General features: G+C 32.8%; 1 protein-coding gene and 1 pseudogene across 2 annotated transcripts in view; one reads left to right on the forward strand and one right to left on the reverse strand.

Annotated features, from left to right (window-relative positions):
* DPYD (dihydropyrimidine dehydrogenase) overlaps positions 1-26,732 on the reverse strand; it is a 795,862-nt gene that overhangs the window by 606,692 nt on the left and 162,438 nt on the right. For both annotated transcript variants that reach the window (XM_019747023.2, XM_074319316.1), the window contains exon 5: positions 12,202-12,363. In XM_019747023.2, the coding sequence (XP_019602582.2) occupies positions 12,202-12,363 (162 nt within the window). The remainder of the gene's footprint in view (positions 1-12,201; positions 12,364-26,732) is intronic.
* LOC109455461 (N-alpha-acetyltransferase 10) lies at positions 24,409-25,100 on the forward strand (annotated as a pseudogene).

A 26,732-nucleotide genomic window follows, 5' to 3' on the forward strand; every position in this document is an offset into this window, starting at 1 on the left:
CATGAATTTATCTTTCCTAAGTCTAATACATTTATAATAGTTCATCTATTAACAACAAAAGTTGGTTGTTATACTTCATAAATTAAATTTACAAACCACCACTTGTTCATAAAATATCTGAAAACACTGCACTACACCACCTTGTTTTTTTACCATGCTATTCTGTGACCTGAGAAACTCCTCTGCATTAAAGGGAGTATGATCCTGTGAACTACTGAAATGTTTTATGTTTATATTTTAAAGGCGTTCCCTTCCCTACCAATGCTGTAGCACTTAGACTATATTAAGATTATTTTACTTTTCATCAGTAGTATATAACCAACATTTATAGAGCCCTACAATATAAAAGCACTGCATTATAGAAAACAATGAAAAGGGCCTTGAATTTGCCCTGAAAGAGCTAGTTGGGGGCTTATTACTAGGTTTACTGCTGTTGAAATTATGTTTAGCTACCAATAACTGAACACTGACTGTCTGTTAGGCACTCTGCTGGGGCTGTGTGTGTGTGTGTGTGTGTGTGTGTGTATTTTTTCCCCCACTTAACAGCAGAGCTGCAATCTGACTTTCCCTATAGGTTATGAAGTAATCAAAGGGTTTTTTCTCGGATCTGTAACCCTAGGGCACAGTAGAATTTTACCACATCGTAGGCATCCGAGATTTTCGTGAATTTCAAAATTCTTGCACTACCAGTGATAGGCTCCACAAATGAGTAACAGTCACCAAGGAAAGACAGTTCTTCATCAGTGATACAGAAGGAGGTTATTTATAAGTGAATATTCTTCATGAGGAGCATTTAAAAACACATTTCCTTGCATAATTACCCTGTGATTTCTGACCTTTCACTCATCTAGAAAGTGCATTTCTTTCATCACTCTAAATTGACTTTACTAGCATTTTCTCCATAATTTTTCACATTATTTTGAGGCAAGGGAGAGATTATCTTGATTTAAAAAATGGAAAGATTGAGACACAGAGAGGGTCCATGGGATTTTACCCCACGCCTCCTCACATTCTGGAGACAGAAACACTATAGTTTTCTAATCATTATATAGCGCTCTCTAAATGAAAAGGGATGTAACATGCCAAATGTAAGGATATTTACCAATTCTAATTTGAGTGTAACTCTTTTTCATTTTAATCTCTCTTTCTGAAATGGTACATAATGAAAATAAAAACAAATGTTTGGTAGCTCTAATTCTTCCTCAATTACTCTGTTCATTCTTATTAACCAAGCAATAGCAAAAATAAACTTTGGGAAATCATGACAAATAAAATATTCTTGGAAATTTCGGATTGTCTCCACTAGTTGAAAGATAAATTATAAAAGGATGGTTATATTCTGCATACCTCTTAAGAGGTTTATATTTTTGCAAGTATTTAAATTGATTTCATTATAAAATAAAACATAATTTCTGATAATTTCTCTACAGACATTATTTCATCAGTATAGGTCTAAAAGAAATATTAATAAAAATAATACATTGATTTTTATTTTGCTGGTTTCAGTTTTTTTTGTTATTTAATTAGCAGTATGACAGTCTGGTTATCTTTTGAATTCATGAATGGAGAAAGATTGCTATTTGTGCATCCAAACTTCAGTTACCTCAAATTACGTGCCTTCTAGGAGACACTGCTATGTAATTTTCTTTGAAACTTGCTTCCTTTTGTAAAATAAGTGAAAGGAAATAATGAATACATACTATTCATTTCACTCATCCTTTGAGAAGAAATACTCTTGGGCTCCCTGAGAGTTTTGCTCACAATTACATAAGGGACACAAAAAGTAGGAACTTTGTTTCAAATGTCTCAGAAATAAGAAACATTTCATGCTATGGCAAATTTTCAGTTATCAAAATTACTCATGTATTAGTAATTCTTAGACGTTGTTTCATTATTTTCTTATTACTAATATAGCCTGTATTGTGAGACATCGCTGGCATGGTAAACATAGTGTGTAATTTTAAGATCAGAATACTCTGTTCCATTCAATTTTACTTTAGTTTTGCAAATACCTTTATGTGCCCTCTGTGCACTAGACACCAGTATATGACAAACATAGACCCTTCAGTAAGTAGCTCCCTGGGTAAAAGAGCGCTTATATGTCTTAAATATAGAAAAATTATTACAATCAAACTGTCATGTGTAGGGTTCATTTTTACATATGGTTCTCTTGGAGCCCATGAGGAAAAAGAAAATCTTACCCAGAAGGGAGGAAAGATAACACCTGAGCCAAATCTTTTATAAAATGGCAAGTGTTACCTCGGAGAAGCCTACACCGCTCTAAATATCACCTCTGAATTAAGAGAGTAAGAATTACTTAAGCAATTTATTGTGAAGACTGAATGAATCAATGATAACTTCCTAGGATTAACACCTTTTCTTTATAAGGCACTGTTCTAGGTGCTTAAATTCCTATCTCCGATCATAAAAATCTTCAAAGTTAGGTATGATGGCTCATTTTACAGGCAACGTAATCGATTCTTAGGTTATTATTCTTATGTTATAGTTCATATCTTTACCATGAATTTATATATATATATATATTTGAGATTGCAACGGAATGAAATAGTTGAAGTTGAAAATAGTTGAAATAGTTGAAAATAAGACCTGGTCTTATTTTATGATAATATAAGACTGGGTCTATAATAAATATAATATAATATAATATAATATAAATACTGGGTCTTATATTAATTTTTGCTCCAAAATACGCATTAGAGCTGATTGTCCAGCTGCATCTTATTTTCGGGGAAATAGGGTAGCTATTGTCTCACTGACCCTTCTTAGCACATCATTGTAATTTGCCTACTTAATTTTCTTTCTCACTAGGCAATGAGCTCCCTGGGGCTACTATCATTTCTACCTTGTTCACCTCTGTATCCTTCTCACACAGACACTGCCTCGCACCTAGTCACTCAGATATGTGTTCAGTGCTGGAGTTGGAAACTAGAGCTGCCAAGGGCCAGTCAATCCGTTACCGCTTGCTGGGGACAAAAGGATAGCAGAGAGACAACAGAGAATGATGGAGACATGGTGGACTGGAGAGATCCTCCTCCATCCAATCAGCTTCAGCTGGCTGTTCTGTATTTATACGATTTTTTTTTAGAAATAGCAGCAGTGATTAACTATGGAGCCAATGCTACTTATAAGCAGATTAATAAAAAATAAAAGAACAGTAATTAGAAGACAGTCATAATAGAAATGCACTGGTTTTATGTGATATGCCAGACAATCATTTACTAAAATATTTCCAAAGTGTCAGCTTTTTGCTTTGTAGATCAACATTGTCTTTGCTTCTATGCTGCATTTCATTATCTATTATATTCATTTCCATTTTTCTATTTTTTCAGCATTTACCATCACCACCACCACCATCACACCCTTTCTTTTGCTCTCTTTCTAGCTCCTTGAGATGAACACTATTTATACATAATCTTTATCTTTATCTTATGCACATTTAACACAATAAATTTTCATGTAAAAACGACTGGCTGCATTTCACAAGTTGTTAATGGAAGCTATCAATCAAGTCTAAATATTTTGTAATTTCTATTATGATGACCTTTTTAACCCATGAATTATTTACAAATGTGTTTTTTAAATTTCCAAACATAAATTTGTTTTTGGTATTGTTTCCATTTTATATTTTTATTTTTTATTTCCAATTTAGTTATGTTATAGAAAAATAATAGTTTGTATATACTTATTTAGAAAAGTATATATTTAACTGTTTCTCATGTAGTACATGGTAAATTTTGATAACTGTTACATAAGTGCATGAGAAGGTTGCACTCACTCTATAGTAGTTGGGCACAAGAATCTTTATAGATTTCTTAAATCAATCTCATAAACTTTACGTAATACCTCACTAATTTTGAGTAAGCCTATGTTGTAATGTAAATAGAAGTTTATAAGTGTTAATTTTTAAGACATTTATTCTTTTTATTACTTAGTTCTCTATTTTTATTAACAATTTTCCTTAAACTTCTTCTTTTGTTACATATTAATGTCAGTACACTAAGTTTCTTATGGTTAGTGTTTGCAGAGTATATATTTCTTCAGTCACCTTATTTTCAAGTGTTTTGCTATAGCTGTTTGTAGTACTTATTTTAATCCATACTAGAGTCACTTATGTTTTAGTAGACAAATTTAATAAATATGAATCACTGTGACTAATTATATATTTGGATGTATTACTACCCGTTTTGTTGTTGTTGTTCTTTCCTGTTTACCATGCTTTTTCTTTGCTTCTTTCTCTTTAGTGTTTTAGTTTTCATTTTCTGTCTCTCACTGGATTAAGTTTTCTCCCCACCCACCCCATTTTGTTTCTATTATTGCTTGGAAGTTACAGATTGTATTTCCATATTTTTTGTGATTCCTTTTTAATTTTTAACATAGATATTTCAATGTTTTAAAAGCACATATTCTCGTGGTATGGAGGCTCTCCTCCTGCCAACATGAAAGTCCTTTAGCAACTCAACTACCCATCATACTCCCCCATCCCCACCTCAAACACCTAACATGTCAATTTAGATTTAAAAAGCCTGAAAAATATCTTGATTAATGTCCTTATTGTTAAAGGAGAAATGAAGTTCTTTATCTTAGTCCTTTAAAAATATGTGCTCTTGGCTTCTATGTCTATTGATGCTGATGAGAAGTCTGGGGTCAGTCTAATTGTCGCTTGGTTTTAAAGTAATCTCTTTTAGTCTTTTCTGGAAGCTCTGATTCTTTCCTGATCCTCAGTATTTCACAATATTACAATCGTGAGTCCATATGAGGGATTTACATCTCTCCTTTGCTGGGGAAAATTCTCCATCATACCTGCTTTGAGGCTGCTTTTGTCAATCGCTTTTGACCTCAGGAACTCCTTTTATATGTATACTGGAGTCTTCTAAGCTTCTTAAATTTATATCTCTTTACTGTACTCTTGTTGAATTTCTCAGATCTTTTTTTTTTTTTTTAGTTCAATTATATCTGTGTCTGTAACCAGTTCAAAACTTAAGTCGTATTGGTATTCTCATTTCAGTGACTATTTTCCATCAACTATTTTTCATACCAAACTCATTATTTATTTCATGATTTAATCTTATTTTAGGGCTCTTAATTTATGCCGATTTATTTTAAAGGACTAATTATGGTATTATTTGTGATTCATTAGGATAAAGTTATCTATGGGTTGAGTTTTTTTTTTTAAACAAATTTTATTGGGGAATATTGGAGAACAATGTGTTTTTCCAGGGCCCATCAGCTCCATGTTGTTGTCCTTCAATCTAGTTGTGGAGGGTGCAGCTCAGCTCCAAGTCCAGTCGCTGTTTTTCAATCTTAATTACCGGGGGCGCAGCCCACCATCCCATGTGGGAATTGAACTGGCAACCTTGTTGTTGAGAGCTCGCACTCTAACCAACTGAACCATCCAGCCACCCCTCTGGCAGCTCAGCGGCAGCTTGTTGACTTCAATCTAATTGTGGAGGGTGCAGCTCACTGGCCCATGTGGGAATCAAACTGGCAACCCTGTTTGTTGTTCAGAGCTTGCACTCTAGCCAACTGAGCCATCCGGCCGCCCTGGATTGAGTCTTTTGATCATTATAGGCAGCATTAGCTTTTCTAGTATAGTTTTTTTTTGTTTGGTTTTTTTTTTTTTAATTTAAGTATATATAAGTATAGTTGGTAAATAATCTTATATTGGTTATATTAGTTTCAGGTATAGAATATAGTGATTTGACATTTTTATACCTTACAATGTGATCACACTACTAATTCTAGTAGTGATCTGTGACCATGCAAACTCATCACAATATTATGGACTATACTCCCCTTCCCTTTTTTCACCCATCCCCCCACTCCTTCCCTTCTGGTAACCACCCCTTTTGAACTTTTTGTTTCAGACGTTTTCTGAGTAAAGTTATTTCTTACCATCTTGCTTTCTATATCAAATATGTAGTGCCCACCACCCAGCATCATTCCTCTACTTCTACCCAACTGCAGAACCAGGTTTCATACTGGTTCTAGTCCCCAGGCAACATTTAGAGGTATCACAGAAGCAAGTTACTGTGCTACCAGGCACACAGCCAAAGCACTGAGGCACAGCCCGCTCTGCTTCTCGCTGCAGCTTCACAGAGGCTCCAGAACTGCACAGTAGTTGTATTTACTTTTTCTAACTTTCTACTGGAATTGGAGAGTCCAGCTGTCTACCATGCATAACGTTTTTGGTACTTCTTACCTCACACCAGTCAGACCCCCATTAGCCCCAGATTGTTTATGCAGAGCCTGGCAAAGAGAGGCCCAAGTCCTCTATTTACTGTTGAGTATTTCTATACCATTTCTGGCCCCTAAAGGTATCTATTTTCCTCTTTATCTCAGCTATTAATTTTTATTGAGTGCTTATTATATTCCTTTTATCATTATACTTTGGGAAAAAATGGGTGGTTTAGATCATAATTTACAGCATCATAATTCTTAAAGTGACTCATACTGATATGATATCATTGCTTTATATTACTTTAATATACTTTATATACTATTCATAAAATATATTTATTAAAATGTACATATTTTTAAGTTGTTAAGACTCAAATCAATGAAATTCCATCATTCTAAACTGTGAGGTACCCACAAAAGTATATATGTTTGATCTTATAAAAACAAACTCAGAAAAAAAAGTAAAGCAAATAATCATAACCAGCATGCAATTTTGTCAAATTTCAAAGTTATTGCCTCAAATCTCTGAAGCTTAGTTTTACATTTTAAAGCACCAGATACAAATAATATATTTTTAAAACATTGTGATGATAATCATCTAGCAATTCATTCAGTCCTGAAGTTTTATTATCAATTATTGTGTCAGTACTAAGTATTTTTAATATATGAGTATTTCGAAAGATTTTGGAGGAAAATTTATAGTACTGTTTTAAATAGGAGTAGTATAGAGAAACTTTAGTCAAAGGTGATACAAGTTTGGGACCATGAGGCAAGTGTGAGATATCACTATTCTAACAAATATTCTCTAATCCACATTCTATTTATAAATACCCTGGAAAAGGTATTAGTGATAAATATTGGTTATTATTCATTTTATGGTAATATTTTAATTTTAGATTAGCTACTTAAACCAACAAATCTTACTGATCAGTTTGCCACTATATTGTAAATTGGCTAGACTCATTCTTAAGTTTGCTTATAGATCAGTTATCATAAAATCAGCTTTAGGCTTTCCAAATTAAAACTTTAGATATAAGCATAAGCTTCAGGGTCCCTCATTGCATGGGCCCCTTCCAAGGCCATGTATTTAAATATTGCAGAGGTGCTTTTGTGTAATTTTCCATAGAAGAAACCCAATTTATCATCTCGAACCCCACAAACCCGGATCCTGGCTATCCAATAACCCTTCAATGGCCGGGAGAAAAAAAGAAGAAATAAAAGCTTTTACTTGGTAACATGCATAAACAAAGAAAATGATTAAACCATATGTGTTCATCTTACACACCCTATTTCAATATAGTTGCTTCACATCTCACAGAAAATGAGGCACAGTGACCTCATTTCGTGAGTGGTGAGATACAGTGACTGAGTTATATGTGGCTGAGCCAACAAGGTGCAATACTGTGAACTTGCAGCCAGAAAACCTGGGTTTACACTGAGTTTGTATTGATGACTTATAACATTATCTGGGGCAAGAAAGAGTTTGTGAAATAATACAAATTAAAGCACTAGCGTTGTATTCTATATCTGCCTTTATCAGATGTGAGCTTGTGGAAGTTAAAGAATTTCATGGAACCTCTTGTTACTCATACATAAAATGAAATGATAGCATTTACCTAGAGGGTTATTTTGAGGATTAGTCAAGTTCTAAGTAAAGTACCTAACATTCTCTAGAGCAACAGAAGTTCGTTTAATGTTAACTATGATTTTTCAGTCACTTTGATCCTTTGTTTCCTCATGTCCAAAATGGGTAAAACATTACCTAGTTTACACGTCCCTAGGGTGATTTATCCCCATTTTAAAGTGAGATATCACAAAAGTGCATGGAAGTGTTATGCAAGTGTGGTGTATCCTAACTCCATTTCCGCCCTGTGTGATCCTTTCCTTTGTAGTAAGGTCTAATCACCTCTAAAACCCAATGACAAAAATTAATGAAGATTGGATTATCAGTCCAAGGATGCTGATGCAAATGCACATGTCTTATTAAGTTGGCCACGGAATTGCAGTTGTTGGCTTTTATTATTTCCTGAGAAACATTGTATTTTCTCAGGACCTGTAGTTTAGAAGCAGCCTACAACAACACTTAGTTCTGATCGATGCTCAATCAATGTTTGCTTGATTAATTGAATCCTTACCTAGTAGGAGCTTATTACAGTGCATGTTCATACGAGCCAATTTGCCTGGGATAGTCTGGTTTGTGCCTGCTGCACTGGATTAATTATTAGTAATGTCCTCGTTCACTCCCCAAACTATCTCAGTAATTGGATTATTTTACTTACAGAGCATTCAGTAAAACATGCAGTTAGAATCCAGTCTCAGATTTCAGTTTATGTACATTTTTTAATAATTGGTTTTAATTTGAGGACTGTGCTTATCCTTTTTCTTTGCCTCCACTTTCCTATTTGGTAGATGTCATGTATCACAACAATACATTTTTTGAGAGAAGACATGAAATACTCTATTATTTATCAGCATATATATTTCTATATTCTCCTCGAATATGCTTATACAAGGCAAAAGTTGAAGGCTTTTAGAGACCTCCATGTTTAAAAAAGATACGTTAGGAATATTTGTCCTATTAAAACAATCACAAAGTAATGCAAGTAAGCATGTTCCTTATTCATTCACAATTCTTCAAACTAATTATTGTAGCATTTAAGGAAAATATAAATGGTGATGTAATTTAAGTAATTGAAAAATGTTCATTAATGTAGTCTCATTAACAACTAGCTATTTAAATTTTAATACTGTATTTTTACTGTATTATAAGTACTGATCAAATTGACTTAACCTGTTTATTCAATAAAATATAGAAATAAATGCAAATAGTATACGATGGTGTATAAATAGCGTATGATGGTGGGACAAGAACTGGGTAACGTCAAATGAGAGGTGATATAAAAAAAACCTACTGAAAGACACAATCAAAGAAAAATCTAAAGAGTAAGTCTCTTCTCAGTGAGTCACCTGATTTAGTCTGGAATTTCATGTCAGTGCCATTCTCAACTAAAAATATAAAAACTAAACTAAAAGTACAGTATCAAGAAGCATATACCACACAAATAGTATATTTAGTAGGTATTAAAATAAATTATCTCAGAGTGTTTATTGCAAAAAACAAATACTGTTTTCAGATACCAATTTCATAATCTACTGTATTCCTAAAAATTCATAATTGAGGCAGCATTGTTTAAATACCAGACCTATGGCCCTCACTGACAATTAAACTAGAACTTTAGAGCCCTGGAATTTTGATTTTAATGTTTCTATATGGCCTTCATAACTCTTTAATATCAGTAGAAGGGAACTGATTTGAAATGCAGTTAATTATCTACTTATAGTTACTATTCACTCTTGAGGAAATGAGTAGAAAGATCTGTTCTCATTTCATTCTCTTTTTGCAACAATTCGTTAGTTAAATTTTATAGGCAATGAGAGTCTAGTTGTTCTATGCGATAAATATATTTCTTAAAAAATTCAATTAAATTCGCAAACACATTTTAAAATTAAAATTTCAAGGGTTACATTTGTGTAAAAAAATGTTAAACCTCTCATGAGATTAATAAGAAATTCCAACCAAATTAATATTATTATTGCCAAATATCTTGAAGCAATATTGCTAGACCTAATTGAACTAAGAAAAACTGCCTCCTAGAGAGAGTTGGAATCACCCTATAGCCTATTTGTCCCAAAGGCACACAAAAGTGTCTGAAGCAAGGTCACCGCAGATGTGGGGATTGCAAAGGATTGAATAATAATGACAACACAGGACAAAAAATAAATAAATAAAAAGAGCAGCTGGTCTCTTGATTCTACTGCAGGCTGCAGGCTATCCTTTGTGTGATTTATTTCTTTTCTACTACAGTCCTTCCAAATCATATACCCATGTTCAAATAGAAAAGTATAAGGCATGGATTTAACCAATAATGGCAGATTACAGAGTTGATATTTTTAAAATCACTTATGAGTTATAGGAAAACAATTTTGAAAACGATCATACTATTTTAAGTCTGCTTTCCTAAACTTTACTTAATTTGGTTGAAAAATAAATTTGTATTTTTAAATTTTTTTATTAAATTTATTGGGGTGACATTGGTTAGTAAAATTATATATTGCATTGTGTGTTTACCACCCAGAGTCAGTATTTCTTTAAAGGTCAAAAACCAGGTATTGTTTTATCAAACAACCAAAACAGAAAATTATTTTCATCATGTTCAGCTCTGACTTAAGTACTGACATCAATAGTTTAATAGTTTGATGAAGGTATTTTCATATTATATCTTTCTTTTTCACTGGCATTAAATTAACACGCTGTTTGTGTTTTGCTTATCTTCACAACAATTTTGACAGCTGGGTAAATTTAAGAGAAACACCCTCTGACTTAGGGATTACCGAACTTTCTAAATTAACTTGCCCTAAGAGGCCAACTTAAAGAAAAATGAATGGAAAGCTTTTTTACATAGTCTCACTGGGAAATTTTTATTTATGATTTGATAGATATATTGGAAGTCACAGTTATACAAAGTATAATTGGAATGAAATAAAAAAAATATATTCCTATTCTAAATTCCATGATTCACTTAAAATGCATTTAATGCCGTCCTATTCTATGCTATAACTTAAATAAATAGACCTTGCTTTGGGAAGGGGTGGTAGGAATTTATTAAAACCAAGTGAGAGTTCTCAGAGAAATGGTGTTTCTCTCTTTCTTTATCATCCAGGTCACTGACACACTAACAATATCATATTAACTCATTTTGTTTTGAAATGCAGTGTTAGTCCATATGCATGTTGTGTGACCTTTCACTTACTACATCCTTGCAAGCTTGCCCTGGTTCAATGAAAAGACGCGGGGTCCCCAAAGAAAGATGTGGAAGAATTCAAGTAAATCTTCTCCATCAACTAAGGATTTTCTCAGGTTGTAAAGGTCATACTTTGCCCTGGTCAGGTAAGCCTAATGCAATTCTGAATTTCGTAAGAAAAGAAATTAAATACAAGAATTTATTGCAACAACTCAAAACCTCAAATTGTTTCTATTTTCTCATTCCCAGGAGCCCTTCTTTAGAATTAACCTGTCAGAAAGCAGGAAGGGAATAACTCTGATTTATTACTAAAAGCAAAGTGAGACTTAAGCTTAAAGGATATTATGGGAAGGGCCCTAAAAGGAAAGAATATGTTGCATTTAAGTTGACAAAACTAGATAGGGAAGTCATTAACTAAAAATCTAGGGTTGACAGGCATTTAATTTGGCCTTCTAGCCAACTGGACTCCAAGGGTTACAAAATCTTACTGTAACCTCCATATAAGCTGATCATTTAAATGATACATGGGACTTGACCTGGTAGTTGACTCTGAACAGGAGACCCCAGAGAGAATAAGATGTGCCAGAGAATCAAAGTCATTTACAAAGGATTCATAAAAGAGAAAACCATGACCTAAACTAATGGCATAAACAGTGAAAAAATGTTTTCATTTTATTTCATTATGTACTTGTATCCAAGTAATATACTTCTAATCTATAAGTCTACAAAATCTAGTGTTAAATAATAATATTCAGTTTCAGGGTTTTTGAAAATTCTCTAACTTCTATTACTCAAAAAATATTACAAAATAATACTGATATATTATTCCAAGCCATAAAGATTAAAGAGAGTTGCAGGGAAAAGAATCAGCCTTTTCATAATGGGATCCCCTTACCACACTCCACTGTAATGTTAATAAATAAATTCTATTATTAGATCTTCTAATTTATGTTAACTTTTAGTCAACATATTTTAATAACCTTCTGGGATTGCAATTAGTCTGACATGGTTTTATAAAATTTCATTTTTGTAGCTAAGTTGTTGAATAAAAATACTGTTTATGGCACAAAACACTTACCCTTTAGCTGCGTATCACACTAAAATTGTTGGATATCAACAAAGCACCAAGGATTAAAGTTACTTTAACATTTTTGTACTTTAAGGAGGGAAAAAGAAATATGTACACATACATCTTACATACCTCAGTAGCAAACTGTTGTAATCCACCAATATTAATTGGTCCCTCTTCAGTGGCATATAAATTGCATCCACCTACACAAAGATCAGAGGTTGGACATACCATTCCACAGGTCAGACCAAGTGGGTTGTCTGAAAAAATCATCTTAGCAGCTCCATAATAATTCTGCAAAAATAAAATAAATTTTATTATGTAACAATGTACCTTAAACATTCAAATTACGACCTAATTTTTCTATTAGAAAATTGGGTTGAAGATCAAGACATATATTAAGATGCAGACTTTACAATACTGTTTACCATCAGAACCATCAGTAATCACTAGCAGAGTATCTATCAGATAGGAATATTCAATATATGGTATATTAAATGAACAATTAATCAGTTTTGGAAAATTGAAATTTAAAATACAAATGTTCTATAGTTTTCTTTCACAAGGCATCTGACTATACCCTACCATGAATTAGTCTTTTTTTTTTAACAAAGGTAAGTTAGATAGATTGCTTGAACAAGCTTAAAATTTAAATCTTAAAACTTAAAAAAAAAAAAAAAGTTGTACTCAGGTTTCTTCCATTTAAATAAATTAAAACCATCCAGGGCCCTCTTTCCCTTCATTCATCGGGCTTGTACAGGGACACTATGTATTATGAATTCTGTGTTATCACCCTTCAATAACATCCTACTAACTAGAGATGCAGATGAAACTCATTTTATAGGGATTCCTGGACCAGATCTTGATTAGTTCATCTCTCATCATTTCCTTCTGCATATTTGACTATTACAGAGCAACTTAGAATCACACCCATTTTATCAAGAGTGTTTGGAATCCAACTTGTACAAAAATTATACAACTATGTCATTATTTACTAAATAATGAATAATAAGTTGAGTATATCAGGAGCATTTTCTCCACTAATCAAAAGTAAGAACTGGACCTAACCAGTATTCCTCAAAACTGTCAAGTACATCAAAAATAAGGATACTTTTGAGACACTTTAACAGTCAAGAGGATCCTAAAGAGACATGACAACTAAATATAATTGTTAGTCTGGACAGAATCCTGGATCAGAAAAAGGGTATTGGGTAAAAGCTGTGGACATCTGGAGAAACTATCAAACTAGTTACTAACAATATATAAATAATCTTTCATTAACAAATGTTTAGCAAATGTGCTATACTAATGTCAGATGTTAGTAATAGCTGCAACTGTGTACAGATGTATATGGGAATTCTTTCTACTTTTATCACAATTTTTCTATAAATATAAAACTATTCTAAAATGCATTTTTAAAAGATGGTAGAATGTACTTAACAACATAAAACTAATGCATTTATTTTTCCTTTAGCTTTTGTTTAAGATATTTCTGAAGGTCTTTGAAAACACATGCATTGCTTCCATGATTAACCTCAATAATAAATACAAATTCTGAGAAACTACAAAATACTGATGATTATAAACAACAGCAATAACCTTTACTATTTATTGACTCTTTAGTGCATTCCTGGCACTTTGCCAGGCTTTTATTTATTCTTTACCACCAGTCATCTTATATAAGATGCCCAACACTCAATCAAAAATTTCTAGGCAGGAGACAGAATTAAATGTCTCATAAACAGAGAAAAAAAATAAATAAATGAAGCAGACTCAGAGGTGACCCAGAAATTGAAGTTAGCAGAGACAGACTAAAATAATATTGATGAAAATTCAGGCAAAGAAAAGGCAAACAAAATAGATGAACAATTGAAATTATAAACAGAATACTAAGTAATCTACTTTAAAAAATCAAATTGACATTCTATAACTGAATAAAACATTTAAAAATAGATTTTAATGCATGTTTTTAACACAATTTATGGTGTTTTAACTGCATTTGCTTTATCAATGTGTCTCCTTAGCAACCAACAGCCATGTCTGATACATAAGAATGCTTCTTCAATACATATTTTCTTAATGCATAGGAGGAATGTGTTATGAAATTAAATTCATAAATAAGGTAACTGAGGTAGAAAGGGTAAATAATTTGCCAACAGATCTTACAGTATATGCAAAAGTGGTAGAGCCGGCATTCAAAACCATATTTCTGACTTCTTAAGAACAAAGAATACTATTCAGCGGTAAGAAAAGATGATATAGGAACATTTGTGACAACATGGATGGATCTTGAGAGTGTAATGCTGAGCGAAATAAGTCAGACAGAAAAAGCAGAGAACCATGTGATTTCACTGATATGTGATATATAAACCAAAAACAACAAAAGAACAAGACAAACAAATGAGAAACAGAAACTCATAGACACAGACAATAGTTTAGTGGTTACCAGAGGGTAAGGGGGTTAGGGGGTGGGAGAAGAGGGTAAGGGGGATCAAATATATGGTGATGGAAGGAGAACTGACTCTGGGTGGTGAACACACAATGGGATTTATAGATGATGTAATACAGAATTGTACACCTGAAATCTAGGTAATTTTACTAACAATTGTCACCCCAATAAATTTAAAAAAAAAGAACAAAGATATATGGTAATATTAAATCATACTGTTCATTACTTAATAGATTATAAAATCTAGTTACAGTATTATTATTCAGCTCTACTACATATCTTGATGTAAAATACATGCATATAGCTCTTTTCAATATAAACAAGAAGGCATGTAGCTAGCCCATTAGCTTACTTATGCTTTATATATCATTAGATGATTTTTTGCTCGCATAGTTCCTTTAGTTTTGATCTTTCCATGAGTACAGTGGAAAGTTATTATAAGGTAAATGTCTTTTTCTCTTCATTCCAGAGATTAAGATCTGTTTGTTCCCCAAAATTTGGTCATATTTTCCACTGTCTTTGTTATATCTTCATTAATGTCAGTAATAGGCACCAATAATAAAGCACTAAACTGTCAAAGTATAATTTTCAATAGTTAACATAGTACTACGCCCTTACACATACAGAAGGAGAACGTGCCAAAGATTTTACTTGACTCAATAAATAAGGAATCGTTAATAGAGTAAAAATGACTCAAAGGGCATTTGAGGCTGACATGACTTAAATGGTTAATTCTACAGAATATTTAAATAACAGTTTATACAAACTCCTCACATATACTTCCAAAATAACTTTTGGCGTTATCTCCTCTACTGAACAGAAATAATTTGCATCTCTACTGTACACAAATCTACAAGTTTAGATGTAAAATGGCAGTCTCAACTTTTAATTAATATTAAATAGGAGAGTCAACCAATGGTTCTTTTTCCTAGAAAATTAAATAACACTTAGATATCACCTTGTATTTAAAAATGTTTTAGTATGATAATAAATAATACAAACTTACTTTATTGGCCTCAGTTTCTGGTTTTGGATAATTTTACTGAAAAACAGTCATGATAGACAACTGATAGCTTAAAATTAACTGGTGTATTCCTAAGAAAACAACCCTAGTTCCTGTTTAAGCCCATCGATCCCCTCACTCAGCACCAGCAACTAAGCAGTTAATCACTGCTAGAAAAAAATCTCAAAGTCATGTCAGTATTCTTTCCTCTTCTTATTTGATCTCTCAGGAACATTTGACATATTTGATTAACAAATATTTATTGACTGACTCACTGACTCAAAAATCCTATTTCATAATGAGAAACAACCTTGTAATATCAAAACACTATAATGGGGAAAAAATGTCAATTGCAGATTACTTTTAAGGATATTACCGCCCCCCCCCCCAAAAAAAAAAAGCACAGAAATAATATAACGTAATTAGACACCAAGGGATGTTTCTACAGAGTATTGATTGTTTTATGAACCCCAAATTGAGTTTCAAGATTACACAAAATGATGACACAAGAAGAGAAAGAGGTATATGTTTAAAAAGTGCAACAAATAAAACATTTAAAATTACACTCATGACTCATGGTTTGCTACAGCTGTGAAACTACTAGGGCCTGATCTATCACAGCATATCACTGATGATGAAACTGTCTGGTAATTTTTCAACATTCTTACAACTCCAAGTGTAATCCTTACAATGAAATTGTGGGAGGGTATGAAATTTTTAAAAATTAGTAAATGCTTTGTAAATAAAAAGAACCACAGGAATTTTTTTAAAAGGTAAATATATGCTTCCTGACATCAAGATATTTTGGTATCAGAGAAAGTAGTCATTTCAGGCTGAGGTTTAAAATCAGTTTTAAATGGGTGGCTGTCAAAATGATTCTGGACTAAGAGAAGAGAGAGAATGACATATGAGTCACTCTGGACTGATATCAGTAAATATTCAAGAAAGTTCAGAAATGTCTTGGCATAACGATTGGGCAATTTTGCTACAATAGTTCTTTCACTCACTTAGGAAATGATGATTAGAAGATATATTTGAAAAAAGTGCTTGCAACTAGTTATGGAGAATCTTGACTACCAACCTAAGGGTTTAGTATTTAATTGCCACTTTTTAAAAGAAGGTGACAGTATTAAGGCACTAACTGGAAAGATTATTGTATAGATCATGCGGAAATTCTCAGAAAGGGAGTACAAAGATAGGGAATGGAAGGAGCAGACATGATCACACCTAAAAAAAGAAAAGCACTGGCATGTATCACAACACAGAAACATGAAAATGGGTTGAGCCTACATTAAGCAGCGATTCAGAAGTCACATTTGCAATCCATCTCTCACAAATAGCTTTGAAGACACGCTAGAGAACTCAGCTGAGCAGGGATCTGTGTCCTCAGAACCAGAGACAGCCAGCACTTTGTTAGACAGGGAACACCTCCACTCTTCCCATCCTGAACATCAAGAGCAATATCAACTTTGTCTCTCCATAGTAAGTGGGAACTTTTCTTGAGTCCTCCTTTTAAACAAGAGGTTTCACTCCTATTCTGTGAGCTCTTAAGCTTTTCTAAAAGGAAAGGCTATAAAATTTAAATTTAGAAGGGCACTTTAAAGGCACCCCAGCAGTGTCCTTCTAGAAAATATAGAACCACTTCAACTGGTTTCTTCATGTTATTCAATCAGTCACAAGCATTTTAGCCTTCTATTGTGTGAAGAAAAATGTACAGAGCTATGTTAGGAGGAATCAAATATAAATATTTGATCTTCTGTGCATAGATTTATGTATAAAGCATGAAGTCTTTTACCTCTTCTTTGAACAAAATCTAAAAGACAAAAATGATGTTTGATATGTTTGTTGTATTTATATCAACACAAAAGACTACGCATTGGATGTTCTCCAGCCCATCAACTTACCCATTATTTATAGGTGTTGAATTTTCTATTACTCTTTGGGGTTTATAAAACAAGTTCTAAGGTATAACATGTACCATTTATGCAAGTTAACTTTAAAATAACCTTAACTTTTATTCTTCGCTTTTTATTTTAAAGTTATAGCTTGAGACCGCATTAGTGCCATACCTCTACACTTTAATGGTTTTTAAAGTCATTAATTACAAAGAAACATGAAAAACCCACAAGCCAGCTATATTCTCTCATATGGTATAACTAATTTCACAAATAGTTCTATCATATCCAGGCCTTCATAGCACTGCAACATTATCAATACAGCTGGTGGATTTATTTTAAAGTGTTCTTCCTTTTTCCAATGACAGTTTTCACAGATGGAAGCACCCTTCCAAGATAAACTCCAATCTGTTGCATTTAAAAAAAAAAATACTTGGGCTAAAATTCAGAAAAGTTTGCATGAATGACAAGGGTGAATTAACATTACTTATATTTCTGGATGGAGCTAAATAATGGTGAGTGTACTGATGTACATTCATTGAATACAAAATGTCTCAATGTAACACATATGGAAAATAACAACACAAGGAACACTCTGTCAGGCTGTCACCATTCCTCAATAGACAACCTATGGATCTTCATACCTTTGGCAAAGGAGAGTGAGGATAAATCATGAAGAGAACACACAAAAATGTCTGCCGTTACAGTACTCACATTCTTGTAAGGAGAAATGGAGACACAAGAATAGGTTTGGCTAGTTTTAGTAAGAAAAATCCTCTCTTCATATCTCAGAAATACTACATTTTAGAAAAGTTATATGAGTAGACCTTTAGAACTATGAATTTACTTTAGTCTTACTTAAACTTAACGTGCAAGGAAATAAATAGCCATTCTTATAAAATTTTATGTGACCTTGAGACACTAAACTGAAAAACACACATTGGTACACATGCGCGTGCACGCACACACACGTGTGCATGGACGGACTTCAGAGCAGTACAGTCCTGGATGTGAAGCCTGCTTATACCATATGATTGGGGGAAAATGTAATAGCTCTTAGCTTCTGTTTTGTCACTTGAGAAACACAGATCAAAATTCCTTCTTCATTAGTTATATTTATATTAAGATTTTTTTTAAACTCGACACAGATAAGATGCCTAGTATATTATGTAGTATAGAATAAATTTGTTAGATTAAGTCCCCATGCCATCTCCCTGGGCTTTCTCCCCTAAAAAGATTTTCTTAAAATGTTAATTCTAAAAGTTTAAAATTTTAATGTTTATTAAAGAAAACTATGTTGGGAAGTAGATAGAATAAGAAAAGCAAAAAATATATATAGAAAGAAAAACTATCTTCACTCTACTAAGCCATAAAAAAATGGCATGGAGGCATGTAAATAGAGGCATAATTCTTTACATATCTTATAGAAATTATACTTCTCCTATTTTCTGCACCCTAGCTACCTTTCTGTATTTGATTAACTTGAGAACTTACCATTTTCCTCATGAGTTAGTTAAGATAATAACATAGTGTACACATGCACATGTATTCAATTCATTAACCGTCAAGTATTTATTAACTATCTGTTATATGAGAGGCCTTTTGGTATACGCATGAAGAATGAGTATCGTTGCCTGTAGATTGTTCCAGCTAAACAGAAAAGCATTTTTGTCTGTACCAAAAACCATCCTTTACATATCTTATATCATTGTTCAAAGGTTTTCTTTAAAAAGCTTTCTCAATATTTCAGCCATTTTCCAACTAGAAGCACAATACCAGAATATTTTCTTTATATTAGATCCTTTTGATCATCATATCTGTTAATGTATATTTACAATAATTGAATATTTTTCTGACACGTGTCTATTATTTTTTTGAGGTCCGAGATCATATCTAATCTATTCTCCTTGCCTGTAAGCAGTTAGTAAAATATACTAGAAATTCACTTGGTTACATTTATCTTTTACTATCAAAAATAAACATTTCTATAAAATTCAAAAAGAATAATGTGCTTGACAATTTTTGAATGACCATTTTAAAGTAAACGTGAATATCTGCAGTGAAAATGAAAATGCTCACTTTATCCAGAGCAAATAATAAAATGTGCAATAAATTTTGTAAGAAATTTACAGAGGTATGATTTTTTTTTCATTTCTACTGGGTTATTATATTTGGAGATAAACAATAAGATGCATGATTTTATTCAGTGTATGCTAGAGTTCATGTATAATAATATACAATAATTCATAATATAATTATTTTCAAGGAGACAGATGCCTTTCTACATCTAAACTTCAATGCAAATATAAAAAAGACATGTTAGAGTTAATATCATTAAATAAAGCTAAGGGGAAAAAGGCAAAAGTAGAACTCTACAAGTATCGCTTATAAATATTACATAGCTTGCAAGCAAATGAAAATGTATTAATTTCTGAAATGACTGAAACTGAAGTAAGATTAATACTGATAGAATATCCCATGATATGCCACATAAAAAATGCTAAAAGATTTGTCTCTAATTTTATTTCATAAATGTTATTTCTAATTGAGATCATTTTTCGTAACAACCCAACTGAATTATATATTTTGTTAAAGGTAACCATAATTATGGATCAAAAATGATTATTTTTACTTGAACAGACAGAAATATACACATACTATATACTAAAAGGGAATTTGGTTTCTAGGAGCTTGAAGTAGAAATTTAGTGTCTGGGTTTACTATTGCACTCATATATCTCCCTCTTCTGAAAGATGTTATACTGAAAACAAAGCAATATCACACATGTTACTGTCTCCTCAGCAAATAATTGATAACTATTCCATCTCTGATTTAATTTAAAATATACTAATGTTTGGCAACACAGAAATAAACTCTGCAGGTTTTTGTTGTTTTTAAAAAATCATTTGTTATTAAAAAGGCAAAAATATTCAGCTCAGTGAAATTGTTAGCCAAGTTTTAAAAATGAATTGATATTCTTAATAACAAATAGATGTAATAGCAAAATTACAAATTGAAAGTGAGAAAGAGCTCCAAAAATCTCACCCCAAATAATCTTAGCCCAAACAAAATTTAAAACAAACTCAGTGACCATTGTTGAACATCTTAGGTGTAAGACAATTACTTAACAAGGACAGAATTTCATTATTTATGCTAGTAGAGCTAGACTCTAATTGAACACTCCTATTTTCTTCTATTCAAATAAAATAAAGTTATTTTGTGAGAGTTTGCTCTTCACTGACAAGAATGAGAAATTTTTTTAATTGACAGGGTGTTGTGGTATCTACCATAGTGTGTTATTATATTATGGCTGATAACCAGCTGTCAGCCACTATTTGTACAGTGGATACAAATAGCTTTATCAGAAAAACTTCCATTCCACGTACACTAATTTAAACCCATTATGACTTTCAAAATTATAAATGTTTTTGATTATAATAATTTACTTAAAATTCTTAAATTTATGAAAGTAGTGTTCAAACACTAAACTGCAATTTCTTCAAGATAGTCTATTGTGCTATTCAAAATGTTAATAGTACTTATAAAACTCTGTCATAATAGCAAATGCATTACTTATTTATCACTTTATATTTTAATAATGACGCAGAATATACATATGTTATTCATATATTTGGTGTAGTGTGATGCAGACAAAAGCACACTGGGCAAGAATTCAGGAATATTCAGTTACATTATCAAGTATTGTGTAACCTGGAATAAATAACTTAGCCTTGCTGGGTTTCAAGTTTCCTTTTTATACAATGACATGGCTAGTTAGATTAAAATTTCATTTGTCTAGATGCTGTTACATTGACTTTTATTAATACTAACATATTCTAACTAGTATTTTATGTGTTTATACAGGTTTTCTTTGTCTTGATTATACTAAAGAAAAAAGTTGTAATTCCAGTTAATTTACATATACATATATAGACTATTAATCATTGATCTGTTTTAAAAAGTTTAAATTTTAAAAAAATATTCACAAAAGTATGTTTAAATGCATCCGCACATACACACAACAACAAACAATGTGGTATTATTTCATATAAAAATGGCTTAAGATGTACAATAAAAACCTTTTCCCATTTAGTTATACTGACATTACTTTAAATTTTATATTGCTTACATTTTGTAATGAATGACTAAATTCTTTGAGTTATAGAAGGTTTTTCAGAAGCAAATGCTCATTTTTTAAAGGAAATATGAGAAAAAGCGGTTACTCTCACATATTGTATTGGCTATGGTTAAAAGTAAAACTACAGTCTTTTAAAGCTGCAAAGGTTGTATTACAAAACAAAAATGAGATAGATTTTATATAAGCATTAATGATTTAATAAACAACATAACATCCATAAATCTTTTTCAGCACAATACATTAAAGATGGGACATTTTGAAAATAATATTCCAGCCCTTTGTCTTTACCACTAGTAAATTTAGTATCCTACCATTTGACAGATTCAATACTATGAAGTTATATATTAGAAGTAAAGGTTGTGTTCTGGAAAATTTGGCAAATGGTATACCAACTGATACATGAATGAGGCAAGATGAGCATACATTTGCATTAATACTTTTAAATTTGTATTTTATTGTAGTCTGAACGCAGTATTCCATAATTATTTTGTACAACATTTATTCATTTTATAAAACTAGTTTTATCACACGTGAGAAAAGTTAGGATATTCTGAAAATAAATGCAATATCTGGGGAATGGTCTTACTTAATGATAAGGTGTATTATACAGCATAATAATAAAAACATCATGGTCCTGTCAAAGATAGATAGATCACTAGGACAAATAGAGAGTTTGGAAATAGATCCAAATGAATATGAAATTAAATACGTGATAAATGTGGCATTCCAGAATAGTGGGAAAATACATTATTTAACCAACAGATTTGGAACTATTAGTCATTTAGGAAAAGAAATCTTGCACTCTACACCAAAATAAAAACTTAGACTAGGGCTTGTCACATGTTACTCTGTAAACTTTCAGCTTTATTTTATTTTACTATTGAATGTTAATTATTATTTTTATTAAAAATAAACATGCTAACTGTAGAAGTAAAATCATACGGAGATTTATAAGAAAAATGTCAATAACCTCTCTTCACCCTTCCCTCAATCTCAATCAACTAAGGAAACTAAAGTTTAAATTATATCCTTCTACGACATATTTAGCTTATATACATATATATACACACATATATATATATATATACATATATCACCTAAATATATATACATATATGTATATATATGAATTTTTCTAAAGACAGTGTCATGCTATTCATATTAACATCCAACTTACTTTTTTTCACTTAATAGGGATACACTTGTAGATCAATAAATAATGCATTTTTAATTAAACAATAGCCTCATAATATTCCATAATATGTAGTATAACATTTTAGCAAATTTCCTAATGATGGGCACTATAGTTGCCTCAAGTTTTTCATTACTTTAAACAATCCTACAATCATTACAACTAGTATTGTTCATATGCTATTACATGGTGGCACTTTTATTTCTCCAGGAAGAAAAAAATAATACACGGATGGCACAACAGTATACATATTTGTAATAGTCAAATATATTTTCACTGTATAAGACGTCTTGTTTTCTTCTTACTGAACAAGATAGGAGATTACTGAACCTTTCAATTTCAATAATCGTATGAGAGAAAATTGATGCCCCATCCTTTGATTTACATATTTCTGAATAATATGGAATTAGGACATCTCCAATATTGTTATTATTTGTATTACCTCTTCTATAATGTTTATAACCTTTGCCCATGCATATAGTATGTTGGGTTATTACTTATTTAATCTTATTTAAATTTTCAGGAACCCTGATAAACAGAGAAGTTAGCACTTAGCCTAAAATATACATGGCAAAATTTTTTCACTTGGTTTCAAGCTTGGTTAGTTTTATTTTAAAATGCAATGCACATAATAAAATTTGCCCTCATGTAGTTTTTAGCTTCAAAATTATCCTTAAATGTTTCTTTTTACACTTAAAAGTTTAGTCCACCTAAAATTTATGTTAGATGGCCAGATGAAATGTTCTAAAAGTAAAAATTATACCAGAACCACTTTTCAAAGAATCCATGATTTTTCACTGAATTGAAATGTCCTCTTCATTATAAGTTATGGTCTGATATTTAATTGGTTCTATTTACAGACTTTCATCTGTTCCAGAAATGTGTATTCTTGTACCAATATCATATTGTTTTGATTATAGTAGTTTTATAGTGAGTTTCAGTAGCTGATGTGGCAAATCTTTATTTTCTTATTTTTCAAGTTTCCTTCTTCCATACACCTTGCCAATTACTATTCCAGTATTTACCAATAAAAATTTGTGTCCCAAGCAATCTAGACTATCTATTAGATCTTAAATATGTATCGCACTTTTCCACAGGTATTGAGCACATAGTTATCTGCTGTTACTCTTCTAATTTTAAAAGTTAAAATTATAGGTAAAACGCTTTTTTTAGAAGTCATCACGAATGCATCTATGAGCTAGCTGCCATGTCCAGGGTCTGAAAATGACAAGGCACTAAGCCAGAGAAATAAATGGAATCACCTTAAAGGCATTTGCCAAACCAGGTGAACACAGGCTTACATTTTCAGTTCCTCTGAGAAAGCAAATGTAAATCCCTTAAACAATCATGTATTCATCTCAATCCTCACAGAACTTCAAATACAGCTAAAACATAAGCAGCTAAGGTAAAATAAATAAATAAATATACAAGGAAACAGTACTCTGAGTGAGTGGCCAGTAGAAATCACAGACAGTATAATCAGACTCATAGAAACTATGGATCATGGAACTCTCAGAGTACAAAAATAAGTATTTATATTTTAAGAAATGATGCCCCCCCCCCACCTCCTCCCAACCCCTGCCCGCCATGGCTGACGCCCGGCCACCCAGTGACTTAGCAGCACATTCACGGCGGCTGGGAGCTGGGAGCCCAGATGCGGTTATGAGCATCTGCAACGTGAGGCCTGAGGACCTGATGGGCAAACAGCAGCCCAACCTGCTATGGCTGCCTGAAAACTACCGGATGAAACACTACTTCTACTACAGCCTCCCCTGGCCCAGCTCTCTTACACTGCTGAGAACGAGAATGGGGGGATTGTGGAGTATGTCCTGGCCATAACGGAAGAGGATCCAGATGACGCGCCCCATGGACCTACCACCTCACTGGCTGTGAAGCCTTCCCACCCCCACCTCGGCCCGGTTCTGAAGCTGAGCAACCAGGCCTCGCTGCCATGATTGAGAACATCAATGCTAAATACATCTCCCTGTATAACAGGATGTGTAACTGGGTCACCCTGCACCTCTATTTCAACACCCACAACTTTCATTCAGATCAGCGAAGTGAAGCCCAAACACTATGCAGATGGGAAAGGTGCATACACAGCGGGATCTCACCCAGATGGAGGAGGAGTGGAGGTGGCACCTGGAGCTGAAGGAGAACGGCAGGCACATGGTGGGCTCCATGGAGAATAAGTTGGAGAGCAAGGGCAAGTCACTGCCAAGCTCAGGAGAGGCGTGTTGTGAGGAGAAGGGTCTGGCTGTCAAGGACAGCGGTGGTGACAGCAAGGACCCCAGTAAGATCAGCAAGACCACAGAGAGCACGATGTCAAGGACAGATCAGAAGCCTCCGAGTAGGACTCCCATTGCCTGCAAGCACGCCTCTCTAAGCCCTGGCCTGCCCATCCTATCCTCTCCCCGCCAGGTTTCACAATAAACGTCACCCTGTTGGCAGAGGGAAGAAGTTATAGATAGGCTTGAAAAATGAATTAAACGCTACCAGTGTTTTAAATTTATATATCTATACACATACACATACACATACATACGAGGTCTGACAATTCCAGAACTCATCCTAGAAAAAGTGCTAACTCATTGCTGAATATCACTATGGTTACCTTCAAAGCACTCCCCTTGCGAAGCTAGGTACACACCAGAGCCTAGTCCACACTTCAAAGCAATTTTGGAACTCTTTTTCTGGAATGGCCTTCAGAACTGTCGTTGTATTACCCTTGATGACCTGAATGTCATCAAAATGTCTTCCTTTCAATATTTCCTTTATCTTCTGGTAAAGAAAGAAGTCACTGGTGGCCAGATCAGGTGAGTAGGGAGGGTGTTCCAATAAAGTTATTTATTTCCTGGCTAAAAATTCCCTCACAGACAGTGCCGGGTGAGCTGGTGCATTGTTGTGATGAATTGTTGGCAAAAAGTTCAGGTCATCTAACTTTTCCACAGTCTTTTCAGCATTTCCAAATAGTAAACTTGGTTAACTGTTTGTCCAGTTGGTACAAATTCATAATGAATAATCCCTCTGATATCAAAAAAGTTTAGCAACATCATTGCAAAAGTTCATGAATGTAATTGTCAGATCTCGTATACACCTAGAGTGCCAAAAAAAAATGTATACAAGTGGACACTTCGGTCAACGTTGCTCACTCAGTAGTTTGCCATAATCAGAAGTGTCTGGATACTGATGGTAACCACTTTGAACACCTCTTGTAATTGCAGAAGTCAAACATGACTTGTATTCATCTTTTGTCATCAGTATATATTGAATATTACAATTAACATAGTTTTTTTCCTTTATTAAAATGTGTATACATTTTTTTGGCTATATATATATATATATATATATATATATATATATATATATATATAGAGAGAGAGAGAGAGAGAGAGAGAGAGAGAGAGAGAGACAGTTCCAAAAAAGAGAGAAGAGAGACAATGAGAAATTCCTTAAAATGGTGAAAGACATCAATCCACAGAGTGAAGAATTCCAATGAAAACCAAGCAGGATAAACAAAAATAACTCCAGACTTAAATATATCATTATAAAATTGTTGAACACTAAAGCTGAAAAGATCTTCAAAACAGCACCCCTCCAAAGACATATTATTCTAAAATGATCAACAATTAGGCTTCTGTTGATTTTTTCCAATAGCATCAAACCATGCAAAATGACACTGAAATAGTATCTTTCAAGAGGTGAAATATATAATAATAATAACTGCCAGGCCTGAATTCTACACCTAGTGCAGGTATTTTTCAAAAGTGAATAAATGTAAAAACAGAATCAGAAACAAAAACTACAGGAGCTTGCCAATAACAAACTCTTACTAAATAAAAATTTTAAGTATGCATTTCAACCAAAAGTAAGCTGCTTTCCCATGGAAATTCCAACCAAAAAAAAGAAAAGATGAAAAGAAAAAAAGGAATAAAGAAAACTGGCAAAAATGTGAACAAAACTAATCCAATATTGATTAATAAAGA

The sequence above is a fragment of the Rhinolophus sinicus genome, linkage group LG14 (genome assembly GCF_036562045.2).
Source record: "Rhinolophus sinicus isolate RSC01 linkage group LG14, ASM3656204v1, whole genome shotgun sequence".
Lineage (NCBI taxonomy): Eukaryota > Metazoa > Chordata > Mammalia > Chiroptera > Rhinolophidae > Rhinolophus > Rhinolophus sinicus.